This window comes from Gallinula chloropus, assembly GCF_964237585.1.
Source record: "Gallinula chloropus genome assembly, chromosome: 1".
Taxonomy (NCBI): Eukaryota; Metazoa; Chordata; class Aves; order Gruiformes; family Rallidae; genus Gallinula; species Gallinula chloropus.
The window spans coordinates 113,572,538-113,590,354 of NC_140085.1; the positions used below are offsets into that span (position 1 = coordinate 113,572,538).

At 39.1% G+C, this 17,817-nt stretch overlaps 1 protein-coding gene across 1 annotated transcript in view; it reads right to left on the reverse strand.

The window, feature by feature from the left end:
* Positions 1-17,817, reverse strand: part of SCAF4 (SR-related CTD associated factor 4) — a gene marked incomplete at its 5' end in the record, with an annotated part of 46,312 nt that overhangs the window by 6,218 nt on the left and 22,277 nt on the right. The window contains 9 exons of the mRNA XM_084279175.1: positions 2,723-2,911; positions 3,011-3,091; positions 3,205-3,367; positions 10,097-10,251; positions 11,422-11,578; positions 12,275-12,388; positions 13,457-13,557; positions 15,307-15,497; positions 16,911-16,996. Coding sequence (XP_084135301.1) covers positions 2,723-2,911; positions 3,011-3,091; positions 3,205-3,367; positions 10,097-10,251; positions 11,422-11,578; positions 12,275-12,388; positions 13,457-13,557; positions 15,307-15,497; positions 16,911-16,996 — 1,237 coding nt within the window. The remainder of the gene's footprint in view (positions 1-2,722; positions 2,912-3,010; positions 3,092-3,204; positions 3,368-10,096; positions 10,252-11,421; positions 11,579-12,274; positions 12,389-13,456; positions 13,558-15,306; positions 15,498-16,910; positions 16,997-17,817) is intronic.

Here is a 17,817-nt window from a genome sequence, read left to right on the forward strand (position 1 = left end):
CGTTTGCACAGGTTACATAAGGTGTCCTCAAGCAAGGTTAAGGTTAGATTTCTGTGACAGTCTCTTCAGAGCAATCTTCATCCCTTGAATTCAGCCTGCTGAAGCAAGTTCTTCCATCCAGCCCAAACAGCCAAAGAACATTTCTTCATTCTTCACGTTACACTACTCAAGCCCCTTCATCCCTACTTCCCCAAGCAGAGTCCTCATGACACACTTCACAATGCTGTCAAACAAATCTTACTTCCACCTTCTCATCTCAGCTTGGAGAGCCACATCATGAGAATCTCTAACCAGCAGTCTGAGGACTTCAGGAGGAATCAGGCACATGATCAGTCATCTACCCAAATAGCTAAACTGTGTACTCGTGAAGGAGGCTGTAGGTCAGATGCTAAGGCTACACTTACACTGTGAAGCCTGCGAGTACTCGGGGACTGAGATGCAGGGGTAGGTCGCATCTCATGCCCGCACACATGGAGAAACCCTGGCACACGCTGTTTCCCACACTTTGATTTCCCTGGGAGTGAAACCTGACACACAGAATGAAAAGGAAGGAACAATGGTGCAGCTTGGCCAGCTCTCAAACTCAGAGGATAGGGAAGGCAAGACTTCAAGGGACACTTCTTGGCTATCTAGATCAGCATCACTGGTGGAAAACACGGCTGCTTCTATGTTTTTCTTCCAGCCTAAGGAGAGACTAGATCTGGACTCTGACACACAGAGCTAAGCTCAATGGACAAGTGAATCGAAATGACAAGTGAATCGAAGTGTTTTTAAGAAGAGACTTTCATTATGTTAACTTACTGAAAAGTTTTAAAAGCAAAGACAACTGTTATTAATATTTTGTCTTTAATCATGTAAAGTATCGTAATGTTTTGTATTTTCTTGTATAGCCTATCAAACCGTGAACTCAACTCCAAAATGTCAGGATAGAAGGATTTTATGGAACTCCTTGGATATAAATAACAACTTCTTGAATAAGATACTCCTCAACATAAAATGCTGTTACTGAAGTAAACACAGATCCCTACGCTTTTACTTCAGGGCTGCTCTCTGTAAGCCCACACGTGCCATCTCATAAAATGAAAAAACTCTCCTATCCCCTTGTTGACAAGTCTGAATGTTGAGAGAAGTCATTCTGACCATGGGGAAGACTTTGTCTGCCTCCACTATTCAGTGAACAAGTTAATAAAAACAAAGGCAAGCTCTTGGTCTTCAGATTTATGGAATTAAGTTTCCTTGAATTTCTAAGAATAAAACCTGCTACTGTGCAAGTAACTAATATGGGTATATAAATTACTTCACCCCAATCTTAATTTTGTAAAAGCTTTTTCTTATGCCTATAGCAATGTGGCAAACTGCAGAGTGATTTTTTTATTTCAAGCCTTTGGAATGTACTAAGTTCAAGCTATGCCATACAAGACGACATAGTACCACAAAACCTCAAAAGCCTGGTAAGACTGTTATTACATTTACAAAAAGTGTAACTTCCATCATTAAGGTGTGCATGTTTTAGATGCACAGTCTGATAATCCTTATCACTGCAAAATTCTCTCAATCCATGGTGTGATCACAGGGGTTTTTAAGCTTTTCTCTGTTTGCCAAGCATCTGAGATTCTCTAGCACAGTGAGCTGCAGCTTTTGCACATCTGCTTTGATAGATTTTAAGAAGCAGGATGACTTTCAGAGAGAAGCAGCTCTTCCCTTTTGGAAAAATTTCTTTCAAAAGGGTGTCATTTCGAGTTTCCAACATGAAGGATCCAAAAATCACTAGCCACAGCTGGAAAATTTAGCCATCAAATCCAACAGAGCACTAAGCTCTCAGGTAGACAAATCTCTGGTTTTTTCCAGTGTACACTGAGGAGGTCTGGGCAGAAAGGCATTGAACAGAAGTATCTTTTCCATTCCATTCTAAGGCTCTCCTTTAGAGGTCTCCAATGCCATAAATGTAATAATCTCATTAAAACATGTAGGAAATAAGTCTCCTGAGTATATTCTTCACACTGATCTGTAAAATGACTATTTAGCAGACCTCTGTAACATCAAAGACTACAGACTCTCTTTAAAAATCTGACCAAGTTCATATCATATGGTGAAAAGTCATTTATGTAAGTTATCCAAAGTTACCTTGGTTTTGCTAGTCAAAACACCATTTGCAAGATTTAAATCAGGAAAGATATTGTTTAAAAAGTTTGAAGACCTGTAATACGGCACAGCTGAATAGAAACTTTTAGGTTTTTTCATTTTATTAAAATAATTTATTCCATACAGAAAAAAGTATACCATATATTCACAGGTTTAAAAAACACACTAAAAATAGTTTGTAAGTTCATTTCGTACATGTAATAGTTCAGTCTAAAATATAGTTTGTGTTATATGCATTTTTTCCTAAGTTAATCTTCTGTATTGTATAAACTTGAATTTGTTAGAAGCAGACAGCATTTGGTTCTGCCCTGAATTTGTAATTTACACATTATGGCTTTTTTCTTTCTTCAGAAAACAGATCTTCACTAATAATAATCTAAGAAAAAAAAATGTCCTGCTCCTTCTGTGTAAAATCCTCTAAATATTATTTAAAAGCCAACAAAAAGGCAGGAATTTCAACAATTCTGGAAAATCTGCTTTAATTTCCCACAAACTCTTAAGTCGACAGCAAAAAAATGAAAAATGTATTTTAAATTCAGGGCACAATGCAACTGCAGAATATATACAAAAATGAACTTACCAAGAAGTGGAATACCTTGGGTGACAGGAGCAGGTACATTAGTAGGTGCTACAGGAGGTGGAACAGTCCCATATATTTTGGAACTGTCGGTAGTTTCAGTACTCCCTCTGGATCCAGAAACCACTGTTGGGATGGGATTTCCTACAGATGAATCCTTTGTAGTGTCTTCAGTTACACCAGTTGCTGTAGCTAAGAAACAATGTGATGAGACAAATTAAAACAAGTCAGCTTTTCTGTGTGCGCAGTACCTTCCTTCTACTGCCACTTGCCCAAGAGGTAGACACTTACAGTTTGGGATGTTTACTGCCGGAGTGTGAGGAACAGATACTGGAGGAGTTATAGGCGGTGGTGGTCCAGGAGGAAGAAAGCCTATCAGAAAGTATATATTGACCAAAACATATTTATGATGCAGATGCTTGTATTTGTTGTATGGTTTTTTAAAAAAAGAGGACTTCACAGTCCTAAAAAAAACATAAATATACCTGGGGGTAAATGCATTGGGTTGAAACCGGGTCGTAAAAATGGAGGTGGCGGCGGCGGTGGGACTCCAGGCGCAAACCCGGGAGGTGGGATTCCCAAAGGCGCTGTGAAAGCAGGTGGCTGCAGCGCACCAACCACGGGAGGACCTGATGGGTGTGGTGGAACCTGAGGAAAAGGGAAGGGGAAAACCACGTTACCTCAAGACTGAATTGATTATTTGATGCTCAGCTGCAGACTGCTGTCTTCAGCGCTTTGTCCATCCCAACACGAAAATTTAAGCTACCTTACATTACTTTGCAGCAAGGTGAGGTAAACAACTGATCCAACTAGCAGCCAAATAAGCCCTACAACTTCAAATATCAACATTAATCTTGATGCTTCCATCCTTAAAAAAAAGTTGTTCTCTGTGGTAATTGATATTAATGCATGCTGATAGCTCATCTAAACATACCATTTACATGGCAGCTGAATTAATTTTACCATCCAGCATGACACACTGCAATGCACACAACTTCAGAGCAATTAAAATCTTTTTTTTTCTTTTCCACTACCTGAGCTTGTGGATTATATTAGAGTTACTACCGTCTCATTATATTTTTTCAATTCTGATTTATATGAAGCTCTGAATGAAAACTGATTTAAATTAAGTAGGTCCTTTATGAGCTTTCAATATGAACTACATTAACTATGTGGGAATCAAAAGGAAAAAAGTTTAATCTTTGATGGTGTTCTGCATTTAAAGTTTATTTATTAATGCAAAGGAGAGCTGTATAGTCAAGTGATCATGACTGACTGACCTCTGCGATTATCAACATTTCAAAACTACTACACCAAGCCCCCTTATAACTCATTTTGTACTTCTGGAGTAAAGAAGGAAAAGCCTTTACTGCTTTATTCTCAGAATTAAAACAAGGTGGCATTAAACCAAAGTAAGCACAATATTCTTCATCCTGGTGAAGATGCTAAAGCTGCCAAGCACCTGATACCACTTCAAACTGCTCTTCCACCTTCTTTACCAATGGCTAGGTTAGTGAGCTGAGGCAAACTAAAACTTATACTATTAGGTTTTTCAAAATCTAATCATTACAATAGGCTTTAATTCATTAGGCTGTACCATATATCACCACTTTTAAGTTTTAAATTGGCTATTGGTTTATAAAAACCTGTTTGTTATGTCCCAGCCTGAAGTTTAGCTAACGGAGCAGGATATGAGAAATTACTGGATGTGACATGAGAAATTACCAGCTGTGACAAGGAACAATGGGAGAAGCTGACATAAGTTACACATGGCACCATGAGGGAAGGCTGGATTTGGCAAGTGGTTAAGGGGTTGTTATGTCAACAAGAGCCAAACTTCACAAAGGAGTAGAAAGGAGCACTGGGGACCTTCTGGGGACTAGGACCTTGCAAAGACAACAGCGCACAGGCAAGCATAGCTAGGACTACCATACAAAGCCAAGATTACCTAGACAAATGTTAAAACTCTGAGTAACCCTAGAGGTGTAATCACAGTTAAAAGCTTTCTCTAAAGTGTTCCCAAAACACAGTAACCTAACAGTCTCAAGTAGGTCTTTTTCCTGGCTTTACAGGGCACTGCTTCAAAGGATAGCTTACAAATTTACCTAGACATAGTGACCAATGTGTCAATCACAGTAAGGTTCTGTGAAGCAAGCGTTTACATGGAGCATGTATGGAGCAGATGGAATTGAGCAGGGGTATCAAGAAGGCAGAAAGGTTTAAAAAGAGGGGAAACTTGCTGTTAGTCTTTCAGCAGTTCAAAGCTGAGAAAGCTGTGGATGAAGCAATGTGTACATAAAGGCCTGAGAAGGTGTAACAAATACTGAAATGTTATGATGGAATCAGAACAGAAGTAACATCAAAGGAAGGTGAATTAGGTATGTATTAGAGGATATTCATACCTAATTGCCTTAACTGCTGTACTTAATTTTTTTTCTAAAAAGGTAACCCTCTAATGCATAATTATAAGTAACACATTAAAACCTTCCCTTTAAGCAGAAAGAATAAAGGTGGTAAAAATCTGTGCACATATGTCACAACATTGAATTTAAAATACAATTCAAAGCATAACATTTTTCCATGTGCTAAAGACGTGGAACCAGTGAGTAATAAACATTGACAGGTAACAGAGAGGGCTGGTGAATGGCTTCAGAACAACAGCTAATGAAGTGGATAAAACAAAGTAACAAAAATGCTACTGAGGACAAACTGGGGGCGAATGGGGGAAAATATTGGGAAAATGGGGTCTTTTACTAGCAAGATTAGAAACTGGAATAGCTAACTGCAACGCAGATTGCCAGGTGCAGGCAATGAATATGCTCTGGGGTTTGGCCTGTGTCCAGGTACAATTATTTCTTACTGCACACCTCTCCAATTGAGAGTTGAAGGAGAATCATTGACCCTGTGAACTAAAGCACTACAGTGCTCCAAAACAAGTGAATACCTATTTAAGTACACGGGGAGTCTCCCTGAGGAAGGCTGCAAAGAGGGAGTCTACCCGTTTCAACAGGAAAGGTACGGGATGGATATTGGACAAATGCGTAATTCCCGTATCTAGTTGGAGGGAGAAGGAGCACGTGGGATTGAGAAATACATCAGGAAATTTGGGGGGTACATACTCAACTTGGACTCTGGTTTCTGGCTGAAGACCCATTAATGATGACAAGGGAGTTTAGGTCAGACTGGGAAGCTTACAAAAAGGGTGGCCACAGCAAACCCTCTGGACTTTGATGTATATACTTTGATGTATATACTTTGGGGTAGCCCAAGTCATGTTCACTGTAAAAGAATGGAAGTTTTGGCAGGGAACACCAAGCTTTGCCAGGAGAATGGAACACCAATTGCCCAAAACCTCATCAATGAATGAGCAACAATTGATATCACAAGTGCTACTAACTGAAATTGACTCTCAATAATCAAGAAATAGACTTAAGCTGATTTTCAACACCATAATAAGACTTAAAAATAAACACAGACCTACCCTCAGAGTGGACCACTGAGGTGGGTTACTCAGACCTGCAGGAGTGGGGCCAGACTCAGCAACAGCTCAGAGGTCTGAATCTATAGGCAAGAAAAGGGCTCACTCCAGTGGCACAACACAACAGAAGTATTCCACCTATCTTGCCAACAACCCAGGACCCTGTGGCCAAGAAGATGCTGTGTGTGCTATTCAGGCCCAAGAACCAGACTTACCTATGCAGGCTATTGCTCTTAGAAGGATGTTACCAATTTGTAAATGCTTTACTACACAGAGGTTGCATCTGTGAGTCAGGGTGATGCTGGCAGTAAGAGGAGGTCAGCCCCCAGTTAGTTACATCTCTCACAGGTAAGGGCTCCACCCCTGTGTCCAGCCCATGCAGGGTGCAGCACAGAAGGTCCATTCAGGCTCTACCAGAGAAAGGAGTGCTGCAGCTCCTTCCTATCCTGCCATTAAGCATGGGCAGATCGCAAAGCTGCTGGCTAGGCCCCAGCCTGAAGCTAAGCTCCACTCAGAAAGAGCATGAAGCACATGAAGCCTGCTGGACATAACTAGAGGAACTGCCAAGCATGGCAGATTACAATGTGAGAAGCTGACAAGCTACACAGAGTGGCATAAGGGATGGCTGGATTTTGCAGGTGGTTAACAGGTCGCTTTGTCAACAACAGCCAAACTTCACAGGTAAGTTGGAAGGAGCACTGGGGATCTTAAGGAGAAAAGGACCCTCTCCTTGTGAGGCCAACAGTGCATAAGTAACCATATCTGAGAATACCATACAAGGTGCTTAGGTAATTGTATCATAAATAGCACATCTAGGACCAATACAGAAACAAATAATTCTGGCAGAGTTGTTTACCTGGGAGGAGACTGGAGTGGAGAAAGGGAAGAGCAAGCACAACAGAAAGGAAGGCCAAGAAGTGAGAAAAGGAGAGGGCAAGCTATGGCAAGCATGCAGTGGAAGCTGTCTGCAGTTGTCTGTCAGGCAGCCCTATGCTTGATCACAGCAGCCTGACTCAGGACAGTGCATAAAGCCCGCTCTGACACAACAGAACCCATCAAGCCTGCTTCTCCGGGCAGAGGGGCCAGGGTGGTCAGGGTGCTAACAGAGAGCAGCTAGATGGACCGGTGGAGCACCTTGTTATCGCTGTACCCACACCCACTCCAGGCTGGACAGTGTCAGCAGCTGCCCAGCACGTAACAACTCCCCGCCTCTTACAGGCCGGAACACTGAAGCCAAATACAAATGGAAGCCATTCTGCTTGTATCACAGGACAACAGTAAGTCAGCAAATTAAAATGCAATTGTACTCTCAAAAATTATTTAAACAGAAGAAATGGAATATATTCAGCTTTTTCTTTTATGTATTAGGTCACATTTGCACATTATAAAACCTGTTACCTTTCCTACTAACATCACTCATTTGTAAGTTTTAAGAATTATTTACATATTATCAAACTACTATAATTCTATGGCCAAAGACGACAACTGAATTGACCAATTACAAGATAGCACAAAAAAAGTCATGGCAAAACCAAAGATGAAGACCAAATACAGTTCTCTAATCCTGGCCTGAATTTGTGAAGACGCAAGTTTCTTTGCCATAATAAAAAACCCCTTAAGCTGAAACAAGCCATCAGCACACTCAAGATATTCCAGAATTGTTTTCTTCTTTACACTTTCTTTACAGCATAGATTTATGGTAAATAAATAAAATTACTACTACTTCACACAATTAATAGCTATTAAAACTCTCTGAAACTAGAAATTTGACTTAGATTTGCTTACTACCTTACAGCACTTCAGGAATTCTGTGTCAAAACAACATAAAATTCAACATGCTATGTTCTCAAATCACATAATTGACTAAATTATATATGTCTTCAAATAATCTGAGGTCTTGATTTTTTCTGAGTGTCTGCCATATTCCAGTTTGTAAATCTCATTTTCTCAAGATGTAAAATAGATTTATTCGCCCTTCCTCCCATTTGGGAGAAGGCATACTACTACTTTAATGGTGACAAGAAAGAAACTATTACTATAAAAGTAGTAATGCATATGTCAATAAGCTAACAGAAATACAGATTGTAAACACTGGAGGAAGTAATTACTATTACAGGTTACTTTTATGGCAGACTTCAAGGTGGTTTTTTAGTGATTGAACACGTAACATCAGCTTAGCCTAAAGAATAATTAAAACAACAAAGAAAGAGTATGTAAATTTTTAATATTAAAGGTCCCAAGGGCTGTTAAACTGAGCACTCACAACATGAAAGCAAAGTGCATGTTGTAGAGGGTGCAGAGGGAGCTGGCAGAAGTCACTGCTACGCCACTATCCATCATCTGTGCTAAATCCTGGGAGATGGGAGAGGTGGCTGAGGACTGGAGGAAAGCAAATGTTACTCTAGTCTTCAAAAAGGAGGACCCAAGTAACTACAGCTTCACTTCCACTCCTGGAAAGGTGACGGAAAGGCTCATCCTTGGTGCTGTCTCTAGGCACATCAAGGAGTGTTGTTAGGAGCAGACAATGTGGTTTTACCAAAGGGAAATCATGTTTGACTATTCTAATAGCCTTTTATGAGGATATAACCAGGTGGATAGGTGATGGTAGGGCAGTAGATATGGCCTATCTTGACGTCAGTATAACATTTGACACCACCTCCCACAGCATCCTCGTGCCTGAACTGGATGGTAGAGTAGTGAGGTGGATTGGGAGCTAGCTAAAGGGAAGAAGCCAGTGAGTTTTCGTCAATGGGACAGAGTCTAGCTGGAGGCTTGTATCTAGTGGAGTCTCTGAGGGGTCAGTACTGGGACCTGTACTATTCAATGTATTTATTGATGACCTGGATGAGAGAATAGAGTGTATAGTCAGCAAGTTTGCTGACGATGTAAAACTGGGAGAGGTGCCTGACACAGCAGAGGGCTGTGCCCTGGTGAGAGCACACCTGGAATATTGTGTCCAGTTCTGGGCCCCTCAGTTCAAGAAGGACATAGAACACCTTGAGTCCAGTGCAGGGCCATCAAGATGATTAAGGGAGTGGAACACCTTCCTTATGAGGAAAGGCTGGGGGAGCTGGGCCTCTTTAGCTTGGAGGAGACTGATTGGTGGCCTTATTAATGTTTATAAATATGCAAAGGGTGAGAGTCCTAATGTTCTGTGATTCTGTGAAGGTCTAAAGCTCATTTAAGCCAAGTGTGAGGAAAATTAAGACAGGAGTAAAAATGTGACTCTTCAACTGAGAGGATGCAATTCAGCCCGTTAATGAAAAGAATCTTTTGCAATAATTTACCCAGGACTGAGACAACAGCTATTAGAAGTACAGTCCTACAGTATTTCAAATAAACACCTGGCAGACACATATATGCTCTGTCTACATTAGCATTAGGAGCAAAACCTCCATCATTCCCACTAACCACATGCTGACTCAGTTCCAAGGGCTGTTCTGGTACACAAAAACTACATTCCAATTTAGGGAAATCAAACCAGATGTTCTGCTCCTGCAAGGCACAAAACATGCTCCAAATCCTAATAGGTTCAGTTTTTTTTTCTCCCAAGTCTTCCACTGCCAGCGTAACTTAGCAGAAAAGGAATGTTCTGCTATGAGACTGTATTGCTTTTCTATGGGAAGAAGCTCAAATAATAGATTTCAGGTATATAATCCATCTGTGGCACTGGGAAGTTATTGTCGTAAATGAAAAGCACAGCCAGTCTGCTAACAAGAGCGTTTTTCACCAGGGACAACAATATGACAGGCACACACACACACACACACACACACAAAATCAGCCAGTTACCATTCACCGTATTTCCTCCTTCCCTCTAACTTTTAGTATGGCAACATATATGATTATTTAAATGAGTTTTGGCTTATATATCCAGAGACATGAGAAGCGACTCTCACCTGTGGAGGAGGTACTGTTATTGGTGCAGGCATTGGAACGGGAATTGGAACAGGTAAAGCTTTAGGTATAGGTGACACTGGTTCGTTATGTGTAGCTTCTGCACCACCGTTTTGAGCTACTTCATTTTCAGACTTCTTGGGAATCCCTTTCCAATCTATACAGAAACAAACACACAACCAAAAATACATGTATCACCTCCATAAAATCACCCAAGTAATGAAGTACTGCCATGTAAAATTATCATGCTTTGTAAAGTTTACAAAAATGACATAATTTAAAATATTCAGATAATGAGAAGCACAGAGCTAAGAAGCACTGAAACGCACTTTAACTGCAGCACATCAATCACAGAAGCACAGCAAGTAAATTTATTCCTTTCATTAGTCATTTAACAAATCTTTGCACTGACAGCATTCATCCGTGCCCAGGACCCTGAAACACATTGTCTGTAACAAAAACAGTAAGGCTGCTTTGGGACAAGTTTTCAACAGTTTCATGCCATTGCTCTCAAGCAAGAAGGAAGCAGCTTTCCCACTAATATGCTACGCCTTTTTTTCTTTTTTTTAAAAATCCAACATTTTCAAGTCTTGAACAAGGAAAAGGAGAATACAATAAAGAATCAGCAAAACAAGAGATGCATCAAATATAGCTTTAAACTCATTTCACAGAAGAAATATGGTTCCTATTCTTTGTCAGTACTTCCTGGGGAAAAAACAGCTAAGCAGAAAAAAAGGCATCACTGAAGAGGTATTATGGGAAAGAGAAAAGCATTGAGAAGACTGGACCACGGTGAGATTCTGTCTATCACCCGTTAGAATTTCATTTAAAATACACACTCAACTTATTTTTGTGTATTTATCATGAAAAGATGCTACTATTTAGAATAGCTGCCACCTAATCAGAGCAAATTGGACAGAATGACAAAACTCCGAAATACCGTTTCAGTAACAGCACACCACACCACACCATGGTTAAAACCAACACAGTGGTCCAGAGTACCAATTCAAAGACAACTTCAATGAAGTATTCCATTAATTTAATATTATTTTTTAAATCACGACAGCAAGCACACTAGCTACTCTATATTGAAGTCTGACAGGTCACCTGTGGTTTTAGCCCAGCCTCTTGTAAGGCAGCTGCACAACTCCTGATTAGGGACTGTCCTTAACTGCTTACGAACTCCCCCTCTGATCTACACATTCTGTCATCATTTCAAGGATTCTAAATGCACCTCAGAGTTGTGACAGTTAGCCACATCGATGTCACTACACCAGCACAAAGGACAATTTTTAAAAAAGCATTTAAAGGTGTAGCAATACTTTACCTGGACTAAGAGTTTCGTTGTCCAACATTCCTCCTTCACAGAAACTTTCAAGATCTTCAGGTTTCACTTTGTCCCATGGTATGTAAGTAACACCTAATTCTACATCCCAATACTGCTTGTAATCTGGCTTTATTCCTTTATTCAAAGCCCATGCAATCTTGGGGGGAAAAATACATGCAGTCAGTAAAATGTTTCCATTTTAATGGATTTAATAGTCAGTACTTGAGGCTAAAAAGTAGGAAGTATACTCTAATTAAAACAGTAAGAAAAATAGGTTAGTTACAAAACTAACTAAGAAGGGTTTTAAAAGCAAACTAAGTTCTTATTTCTTGGCTTGACTCTTGCAAACCATTTGTAGAAACATACAGAGACAGTTTCTTCACATGTTCCCTAGTCACTAAAATTAATGCTATTTCCCTTCAGAGAACAGTGTCATACTCTAACACCATGTTCTACAGAAGGAAGAACTTCATTAATGAACGCATTCTTCCTTCTTTGTTAGTACTCTTTATAGGATAATTTTATACAATTAAACTCAGTTATAAGACAAAAAACCAGCAACAAGAACAACATAGTTAACAGTCCACTGTAATGACTACAAGGATACCATTTTTGTTGGTTAAATAGACAATTACTGGCAATCATTAAAGGAAACTGATACAAGTTCTGCTGGTCCCATTACAGAACAGGAAGAATACTCATCAAGAAAAAAAGGGGTCCAGCCACATAAATTTAAAGAATATCATATCTAGAATAAATAAAAGTATAACATAGCCCAAAATCTAGAATATATGAAAAAGGATTACAGTAATTACAGTAACTTTAGAACAGCTTGACATTTTCCAAGAGGTACCTTTATAGATTTCTGATTGACTTTGAAGTTTCCTCGGCTCAGCTTTTGTAGGGCACGGTAAGCATCTTGCCTGTGAACCATTACGATATAGGCACATCCCCTAGGTGGTATCATCTGTGGTGTTTTAAGGAAAAAAAGAAAAAGAAAGGGTTTGCTAGCACATGAACAAAGCAATGAACAACATACAAGTGTTCAATTACAGTAGGCTGGAACACTAGCAGCTGTTTCAAAAAGTCTATGGAAGTATGGAAGCGAATGTTAGTTTAAGAGGCTAAGATAGCCCCTATCTTTTGGAAATAAAAATTTAAAGTGAATCAAAAGTGACTTCTTACTGGAACGTTTTAAACCCCATTCTGGGTGAGAACATGGAGGATTGCTGCGTATTTATTCCTTTAAAACTGTTACACAGTAGTGTTCACATAAATGCTGTGGTCTGGCAATTAGTTACTTTGTTAGAAGAAACAAGACACTCTAATACCCCACTTCATTCCACACACCACAAGCTGCCAGCTGCACCTCCACATTCAGTTTCCTATCTGCAGTTTTGTAAATAATTTTTATTATTTGTAATGCATTTGAGAAAAAACTTCTATGTTGTCTTACAAAAATTGGGAATAGGAAGGAAATTACAGTCACTTCTTTTTGTTTGTTTAAATGAAATTTTGTAGCTACCAGAACAGCTATCATTTATATATAAAAAAATCCTTAAATACAGCAAAGCACAACAGTAATTCTCCATGTTTACGACTAAAATGATAAAAGAGAAACAAGCAAAAGAAACAAGAACACCAGCTGAGAGTCCACATTTTTATAATCAAACAACATGGAAGAGACAAGGAATTCAGCAGCGCAGTATTTAACTCTGTACCCATCTTTTCAACAGCTCTTTCTTACTCAATTCCCTCCAGATAAAGCATGATTTTTATGAAAATGGAATAATCTTCTGTATTACCCCCAAGAGCATTCTTAAATTGCAAGAAACTAAAGCAACTGCCTTGTTTTTTCCTACATAGCAGCCAAATGAATTGAGTTCACACGTTAGAAAACACAACCCTATCGGAAATGAGCGCTCTGGACTCTTCCTGAATGTTTTGAAAACTAAAGCTTTCTTCAAACACTCAGAACAGCCTTTCTGTAACCAAGGCATATCAAAGTAGCTTACAGTGCACCATTTCTACTTACATTTATTGATTCGATTGGGCCAAACTCCTCCAAAAGACTTCCAACATCCTGCTGAGTTGTCCTTTTGTCAAGTTGTCCTACCCAAAGCGTAGTACTACAAACTACAAGCAGAGAGTTAACACAGACTGTAAATACGCACTTCACAAGGCAGAATGTCAAAACAGGAACTTTAAAATAGTCAGTTATCCAAATGAAACAGCCAGCTGGTATTCAAATATACATCTTAATCTGTAGGAGCATCTTTTTCTTGCCTGCTGAAAGTTGCGTTAAGTTACCCACAGCAACTACGTGAGGGTCGCTGTTAGAATGCACTCGCTAAGCAGCTCTCTAGTTAACTAATATTGAAGCGACTGCCAAGTTCTGATGGTCACGAGCTCTGCAAATCATCATAAAAAGGAAAAATATACTTTGCTGCTACCAACGCTCCATGAAATATCCCAAATCATACAGTGGATGTTTCACAACAAGACAATTCGCTTTGCCTAGTACGAAGTCCAAGCTACAGGCCATCACCTCAAGTTATAGATGGTATGTACTGGAGAGATAATTAAGCCGCTTATGGTGATACACCCACCACTCACAAGATTCTTTTCCAGAATGTGGTGACAACTACAATGGGCAGCCAAACTTTTAATCTCTTTATTCACCTATTCAATACCATTTATTTCTATGGTTAAGTGAAAAATTATTGACACAAGCTTTTTCTTTCAGGAAAGAGGAAGCAACATACTTACAGCTCAAGGTAATAAATCAGAAGATGAACCCAAACTATCACATTCTCCAAAGACTATCATAGCAACATCTAATACTCATCTGTGTTTTTCCCACTAAATGAAACCTACAAAGCGTTATGTGACAGGATCTGGGAGAGGTGTAGGCAGAAGCATATCTTGCACCACTGCCAGTAAGCTTTTAATGAACACCTACTGAGTCCTTGCAGTCCTTTTAACTAATGGTATTGCCATCCACAAGGATTTAGTTTTTGTCCCTCTTGTATAAAAAAAACCCGAATGTTCTTGTTAGCTGATGACTCCAGAGAAGATTCCACAGTGCCCAGGAATATTCAGAAGGCAACTACTACATGCAGACTACATACACAGAGGCAAATCAGGATTACTTCAGAAACATAAACATTAGCCTGTGTGTTTTCCAGGTCAAAGCTCCCCTCCAGGTTTGAAAAAAAAAAAAAAACACAACACTGAACCATTAGAAAAGTCTTAATAATGTGCTCAATTTCTTGTTGCTCAATCTGCTTTACCTTATATGTCTGAAAGGAAGGAAAAGAAAAACAGTGTTTCAGCTTTTTCTTTCCTCATTTTAAAGCCAAAATATTTCTGTCTTGAGGATATTCCAAAAATGCCGAATTGTCTAGGAGTGAAGGAATTACAAGGCTCTGCGGTGAATTTAATTCCTACAAGCTTTACAACAGTTCAGAAAAAGTACAGAGTACAGTTTATTTGTATTGTGTGTGGATGAGTCTTGGAACCCCTATCAAATAGCACACACATCACATTAAGCGTTTACTTCTAGGATATTCTGAGCAGTTATCATACACTGAAGGCAAGTGGACTTACCAACATTAAATTAAAAAAAAAGTCTAACAGATACAAGTATTTCTTTGACATTCACAGTTTTTCTAAAATACCTGTTTTTCCTCCTAGTGTTCTATTTTGCACAGGCACAGTATCTACCTTAATATCTTCGACTTCACAGGACTTTAAAATAAAATAAGTGTATTACAGGAAACACTGGGCACAGCAAAAACAAATCCAGGTATGAACCAGGAAGATGCTGACCATCTGAAGTTGTAAGAATTTGCCACCAACAATAAAGAGAAAGAATAAACTTACCACTAACAGTTTCTGACTTGATCTGAGGAAGACCTTTTGATCTGCGTTCTCTTTCCCTCTCACGTTCACGCCTTTCTTGTGACCGAGACTTAGGGGAGTGTCGACGTCTGTCCCTGGACCGAGACCGAGATCGACGGTGACGTGACCTTCGAGATCGGGAGCCAGATCTTGAACGTCTCCTTTTAGGTGACCTAATTGAAAACAACAACCATTTCTTTTCAATCTGTCTCACTCAGACACTGACAGAACAATAACTATTTCAGGTATATATCTATTTTAATAATCAGGCAAGAATAAAACCACCCAAATAAATCCAAGTTCATTCACATGCATTCAGAACTCAAATTTTCACAGAAGCTTATTAATGTACTCCAGCTGAAGTTGATTTATGTTTCAATTTCTTATCTTCTATTAAATTTGTATTGTCAACTATCAAGTCTATGTCCTTGTTAACACAAGAAAAAAATACATCTGCTTAAATGAGGAAAACGTTTATTGCTTTTACAGGAGGATAGCTAAAAAAGAGATTAAAAATAAATTCTGCCAGTGAAATTGTATTTTACATCATGTTCAAGCTGTAAATATCTCAAGGTCTGGAGAGTAAAACTTCAAAGTAGTAATTTGAAACCTGGCAAAGGAGAAGACTCATAACCAAGTAGATAGCTTTGCTTTAATATTGAAGCCAGATTTGTTAGGTCAGCTGGGACATGTAAAATACTGCCTCTGTGACAGGTTAAGTCCCACAGCACATTGGATCACAGACTTCTTCATAAGATAATTGTCTTCAGAGCACAGGCAAAATTAAACTGTCATATTCCACTTCCTTAAAATTTACTCAACATTAATGGGCACAGAATATACTCTCTACCAATAAAGGAGAACTGTATAGATGCCCAGTTTTCCTTGGAAGGTAGATAACTTTCAGCTATTCACGAGTCTTAAGAGTCACTAACCTGTTTCTCATTATCACTACAGTGAAGTACATACTACATTTAGCTGTATTTACACGCAACACCCCTCAGAGGTAACAGATTGAAAGGGTCGTTCTTTTCTCTCTCTTAACAAAGCCCTTGACAGTTTTGACTTTACCAAGAAACGTCACTAGCACTGTCCTTATGGAGAACAATACACAGACAGTAATTTCTGGTAAGTAAGCTGTAGATTAAATTGTAATGGACTCTTTTGCCAAATGTCTCTTTTGGCATTTAGTCATAGAATCCAACTTGTACAGCATGACTGAGCATTACAGGCAACGACCTCAAAAGAAGTCTATGGGGGGGATACTCAAGAAACCAACGTGAAATACAGGTAACAAGACTCTGTCCTACTGCACTGAAAACAAATTCTAACAATAATTTAAGGCATTAGCTCATCTCTCAGCTATTTACTGTCATCTCACTAGAAGTTTCCACCTCCACAGTAGATGTGGCAGCACAGCACCAGATTCCCTGAGCTCCAGAAAATAGCACAACTTTCCTCAGTACTCATACAGAATTAGCACAGTGTTTTCAAGTCTTTGGACATGACACATTTCAGTTCTGTATGTTAAAATCCACTACTTGGTATAATAAATACACCCACTGAAAGAACTTGCACTACTTTACCTTGATGCAGATCTAGATCTTGACTTTCTGTTGTCAGAAACATGCCGTTTTCCCTCTTGAATAGGGGGTTGTTCCACTTCCATATCCTACAATATTAAGTTGACTGGTGTTACAGGTGAGTAGCAGAAGTATTTTACTGTATTTTATGCCTATCCTAAATAATGTTACAGTACTAAAATTATATGGAATAATGACATGTGAAATTAAAATGCAATTCTCCTCAGAAGCTTCACCACTAACTATCCTGTAGTCACTAAGAGGTGTTTAACAAATTTAATACAACCACTGCAAACACATGGTAAAAGTAAATTACACAAAGTTGTCGTTTTTCCACTTGCAAGTTACTGTTAAGAGTTTATTCAATCTCAGCAGAGCATACACTTTCACAAAGTAGGATCATATTCCTTAGTCAGTGGATCTTGCTCTGTCACCAAAAGCACGGGCAAAGTAATACCTACTAAAGACCTTTTCTCCACAGTGTGACAAGAAATTACTTTGAAGTCACATATATAAGCAGATTACAGTACGATTAGATTTGAAGAATGAAGCAGTAAGTCATCAAAACAATACACAAAATGCAAGAATCTGCTTAAAAAAAAAATCCCAGTAAGTTCAGCACAGCTCTTCCCTTCTACCAAATCCTCTAGAGGTTCCCACTCTAGAACATACTGTTGTCATGCCTAACATTCTAGTCTTCCCTTGGAGGGAACATCCAAACCAGCAATCACTGAGAATGTACCGATTCAACAGAATTCAAGACTAAAAAACTAATTACAATGATACTCTGGAGAACTGTCCCTCTATTGCAAGTGGAAAGCAAGAACTTTTTCTAGATTCTGTGACATCACAAAACACCACACAAAGACAGCTCGGTACCATCTCTATTTCTCATTTTAGGATTTCCTTT